The sequence below is a fragment of the Merops nubicus genome, unplaced genomic scaffold (assembly GCF_000691845.1).
Source record: "Merops nubicus isolate BGI_N331 unplaced genomic scaffold, ASM69184v1 scaffold22201, whole genome shotgun sequence".
Lineage (NCBI taxonomy): Eukaryota > Metazoa > Chordata > Aves > Coraciiformes > Meropidae > Merops > Merops nubicus.
Genome location: NW_008586544.1, coordinates 5,827 through 10,510, shown reverse-complemented (window position 1 = coordinate 10,510; position 4,684 = coordinate 5,827). Strand labels below are relative to the sequence as shown.

Below are 4,684 nucleotides of genomic sequence, written 5' to 3'. Positions count from 1 at the left end.
AGGGCCAGGGGCACCAGCCTCACCGTCCGGGGGGCTTTCACCGCTGTCCAGCTGTCCCACTGGCGGTGGCCATGGCAGGTCTTTAATGACCTTGATTTCAACTGGATGTGGGGTGAGGGTGGGAAGGGGTGAGGGGAAAAGAGAGAGAAAGAGAAAAGAGAAAGAGAGAAAGAAAGGGCTTAGAAACAACCATCAGCAACACCAGCTCCACAAAGAAGGAAAGCAGTTGTGGGGGAAAGACCCGAGGACTAAATTCCTAGGAGCCCTACGCCCTGGGCCATCTCATCCCCTTCTCAGCACCAAGAAGGAACAGGCTTGATGTGGGGCACATGCCGGATACTCCTCCACCAGCTTTCCCAGTTAACCCTCTGGGGGGTCAGGCAGCAGCCTGTGACCACCCTGTCCCACATGCACATTTGCTGCAGGGACGCTGGTGGAGGGTCCCACTGCCATTGGTGCTGCCTGTGCATCCGCCTCACCCTGGGTGCTTCCCAGCCACCCCTCGGGGTCCACATTCCCCTGCCACGTTGATGCCTCGTGCCAGTACAGGCTGCCCATCAGGAGGGGTCTCGCAGGCCCTTTGAAAGCGGGAATGGGCCAACAGAGAGATTCCAGCATCACAGGAGAGGAGAAACACCCTGTGGCCACAGCATGACCTGCTCTGGCTCTGGAAGAAAACAGGCAGCAGGTCCTAAGGCGGCCCAGGACACAGCAACTTTCAGGACTGGGAGCAAGCCTGAAGCACCCTGAGAAGCATCCATGCATGAAGCAGACCTCTGAAGATGCCACCTCCACCCAGGAACACCTGGAGAGGTGGCTGCATCGACCTGCCCAGATCAGGAGCACAGACACCTCAGCATAAACTCAGCCCACGTTGCATGACAGAATGCAACAAGCTGAACCCCCATCACAGTGTGCCACTGGCAGCAGCCTCATGCCTGGCCAAGTCCCAGTGGCCCCAGTGCAACCCCGGGCATGAATAGATGCCGTGGTGTCAAGCCCAGCACATGCATCTTTGCGGATGACACCAAATGGAGTGGGAGAGTTGATGTGCTTGGGGGTCAAGAGGCTCTGCAGAGGGATCTGGACAACGTGGATCAATGGGTCAAGCTCAATAGGATGAGGTTCAACAAGGCCAAGTGCTAGGTCCTGCACTTGGGTCGCAACAACCCCCTTCAACGCTCCAGGCTGGGGACGAGTGGCTGGAAAGTGCCTGGCAGAAAAAGGCCTGGGGTTACTGGTGGCCAGCCAGCTGAACATGAGCCAGAAGTGAACCCAGGTGGCTAAGAAGGCCACCAGCATCCTGGCCTAGATCAAAAACAGTGTGGCCAGCAGGAAGAGGGAAGTGATCATGGCGCTGGACTCGGCACCAGGGAGGCCACAGCTTGAGCAGTGGGATCAGTTTGGGGCACCACAGGATAAGAAAGACTTTGAGGGGCTGGAGCGGGTCCAGAGAAGGGCAACGAAGCTGGTGAGTGGTCTGGGGAACGTCGCTTGTGAGGAGCGGCTGAGGGAACTGAGGTTGTTTAGCCTGGAGGAGACTGAGGGGAGACCTCACTTTCAACAACTCTCTGACAGGAGGTTGTAGCCAGGTGGGTGTTGGTCTCTTCTCCCAAGTAACCAGCGATAGGATGAGAGGCAATGGGCTGAAGTTGCACCAGGGGAGGTTTAGGTTGGATATTTGGAAGAATTTCTTTCCTGACAGAGTGGTGAGGCCTTGGCCCAGGCTGCCCAGGGAGGTAGTCGAGTCACCATCCCTGGACGGGTTCAGCAAACATGTGGACATGGTGGTTCAGGCCATGGTTTAGTGCCCATGGTAGTGTTGGGTTGACGGTTGGACTCAATGATCTTGGATGTTGATTCCAATCTTACTGATCCTACGACCTCCACCTTGCAGAGCTCAAAGCCAAAAGGTGAATCACTCCCAGGCCCAAATCTCCACACCAGTATCCCCCCGGAGCCCCGACAGCCCCCGCCCGGCTCGAGCACCTGGTGCGCGCCGGCTGCAGACGCCCAACGTTGTGATTCAAACCCATCCCAGATAAGAGCGTGGCAATTAGCCAGCACCAGCAGACGAGCTGCTGCTAATGCCCAGCATGGATTTCCTCATTAACAAACACAAACACAATCGATCCCGCAGCACAGATAAATAGGTCGGGGGGGGTCTGGACAATCGCCTGGCCAAAGATTCCTGGAGGGATCTCTCTCCTCCTGCCCCGAGGAAGGAGGGATCTGCTCGAGCCAAGCCCCTTGCCTGCAGTTTGGTGTTGGGGGACGTTGCACTGCAGGTTGTGATCAGTCAAAGGTGGGGAAGAGACAGGCTGCTGAGGCAGGTCCATCCACCACTCTGCCCCGCCTGGCTTTCCTGCTGCGGAGAAACAGCCTCTGCGAGTTCACCCTCAGAAACGCCGAGGCCAACACTGCTGACCCCAAGAAGAGGAAGGAACTCCAGGGAGCCAGCTCGCCCCATGTAAAATGCAGCATGCCACCGGTGGCTTCATGGAGGCTGTCTGTCCTTCATGGCTGCTCCCACCACTCACCTGCAAAGGCTTTGGAGATCCGCTCCTTCTTCCACTCCCAGGGCTGGTCATACTCCTCAGGTGGCCGCTCATCATCTTCGGGCAGCCTGGACTCCCTGGGCCTAAGGCAAGCTGGGCGGTCACTGTCCATGTCCAGCACTCCAAGCACAGGCTCATAGGGAGTGTCGTAGAGGTGCAGTGGCCGGGCAGGTGCCTCCCTTAAGCCCTTCTGGCGGATCTCTAGCAGGAGAAGAGGGAAAAGAGCATGAGGTTTTTGCCCAGCACAGCTTGGCCATGGTCTCCAAATCCCCGCTAGATCAAAGGGCTCAATTTCACCCAAGGGCGACCTGGTCTAGGGAGCACAAGCAATAGAGAAGACCTCCCAAACCTCCAGCAAGCACCTCCTAGAAGCTGGGCAGGTGCTGGGCAGCTGGGTCCTGAGCCATCCACAACACTAAGATGCCTTCTCTCCCCATAGTGCAACATTCCCACTCTCTGGCAGCTCTGCAAAGTGGGGCGTATGGGGACAGAGCATCCCAGAGCATCCCTGATTCCCTGTGAGCAGTGAGGCCAAGTTTCTTCCCTGGACATCCAGCATTAGTTTAATAAAATGCCTCGAGCAGAACAAAAGCCTCTCTCACAGACACAAGCAACCTGCTTGCCAGTTTTTCCAAGAATTGCAACAATCTAGCCCCCCAAAAAACACACGAGCTTTCCAGAAACCACTCGCTCCAGGAAAACCAAGGAACTGCAGAGCAGGACTAGAGTCTGGAGTGCACAGCCAGCACGGAGACGCTGCGGTGCCAAGGGTGATGTTTTGGGAGCCCACACTCACTCCTCACCTCCTTCCCAGCCATAAATGAGGCAAGGACCCTGCTGCTGTGCCAGACCAGGGCTCACCCTGGCCCAGCCCTAACCAAATTAAATAGCTCCCATATCCATCTCAGTTTTATGCCAGATGTATGTCAGGTCTCCCCTGGCTCAGACTGGCAAGCAGGCACCGTGGTCCTGGGCAGTAGCACTGCAGTGAGAGGTATCGAGGCGCCTTATTGCTCAGGTAGCCTTTTTCAGTGCTCTGGCTACCACAAGCCCACGTCACGTGGTCAAAGCTGTGCAAATCTGCCCGCAAAGTGGCTGCGTGCCACCACAGCAACCACCCATGTTGGCCTCGTCTGGGGCACCCAATGTCGTCCCAGGCTGCATGGAACAGAGTAGAGTGGCCATCAAATTCTCGGAGGTGCAAAGAGCGGCCTTCCAACTTACCAGCCATCATCTTCTGGGCTTCGTACGGCTCCATGTATCCATCATTCTCCATCACCTTCTCCAGCCCCGCCTGGCTACCAGCCACCTGTGCCGCATCGAAGGGATCTGCGTAGTCCTCCAGGACAGGCAGCTGGAAGAGGGTAGGAGAAGGGTTAGGGGACTTCCCCACCTTTTTTGGCGTGGGTCAGGGACCAGTTGAACCCCCTCAAAACCTCACCACAAGCTCTACTAGCAGCAGCCAGCGCGGCAGCCTGGGAGAGCAGGTGCTGGCAGCCGGCAGCTTTCCAGGCACCGGCGCTGGGCCATGGAAACCCTCCAGCCTTTGTCCCGAAAGCTGGGACAGAGCCAAGCAGAACAGAAGGCGGCCCAGCCTCCTCCCTCAGCACCCCTGCAGATGCCCCGGCGAGGCGCCCACGGCAGCGCGAGGCTGCTGGCAGTGCCATCCCGGCACGCAGCCGCGTTCCCCCACCCGAGGTGGAAGAAGGGGTGCGGGATCCCAGTACAGGAGCACCAACTGGAACAACCGGGAACTCGCTGGTTATTTTCTAAGGCTCCTGCGGGCTCCACTGAAAACGTTTCTTAACAAAAGGGCTAAGAACAGCCTATGATTTCCTTGCCGCTCCTCTCAGGCCTCTGCAGCATCCCTACACACGTCCCAGGCAACACAAGACAAGGCTCCTCCATGCGATCAAGAGTCACCAGAACGAGGACTAACTGGCCCAAGCATGGTGTTGTGGCTGCTAATCCCACCCCGTGCGAGGCTCTGTCCTCACCATCATGCCTCAGAGACCAGGGCCACTCACACAGTCCCCTCCAGCTCCTATAATCAGCTTAAAACAAACCACTTCTTCCTCCTTCCTGTGCAAAATGCCCGACAATAGCCTCAAGCAGCAAGACCCAGC

General features: G+C 57.4%; 1 protein-coding gene across 1 annotated transcript in view; it reads right to left on the bottom strand.

Annotated features, from left to right (window-relative positions):
• Positions 1 to 3,909, bottom strand: part of SHF (Src homology 2 domain containing F) — an 11,147-nt gene extending 7,238 nt beyond the window's left edge. Inside the window, exons 1-2 of the mRNA XM_008948696.1 lie at positions 3,783 to 3,909; positions 2,541 to 2,759 (exon numbers count right to left, since the gene is read on the bottom strand). Of these exons, the coding sequence (XP_008946944.1) occupies positions 2,541 to 2,759; positions 3,783 to 3,834 (271 nt within the window). The 5' untranslated portion in view covers positions 3,835 to 3,909. The remainder of the gene's footprint in view (positions 1 to 2,540; positions 2,760 to 3,782) is intronic.
• Between the last annotated feature and the right edge of the window lie 775 nt (positions 3,910 to 4,684).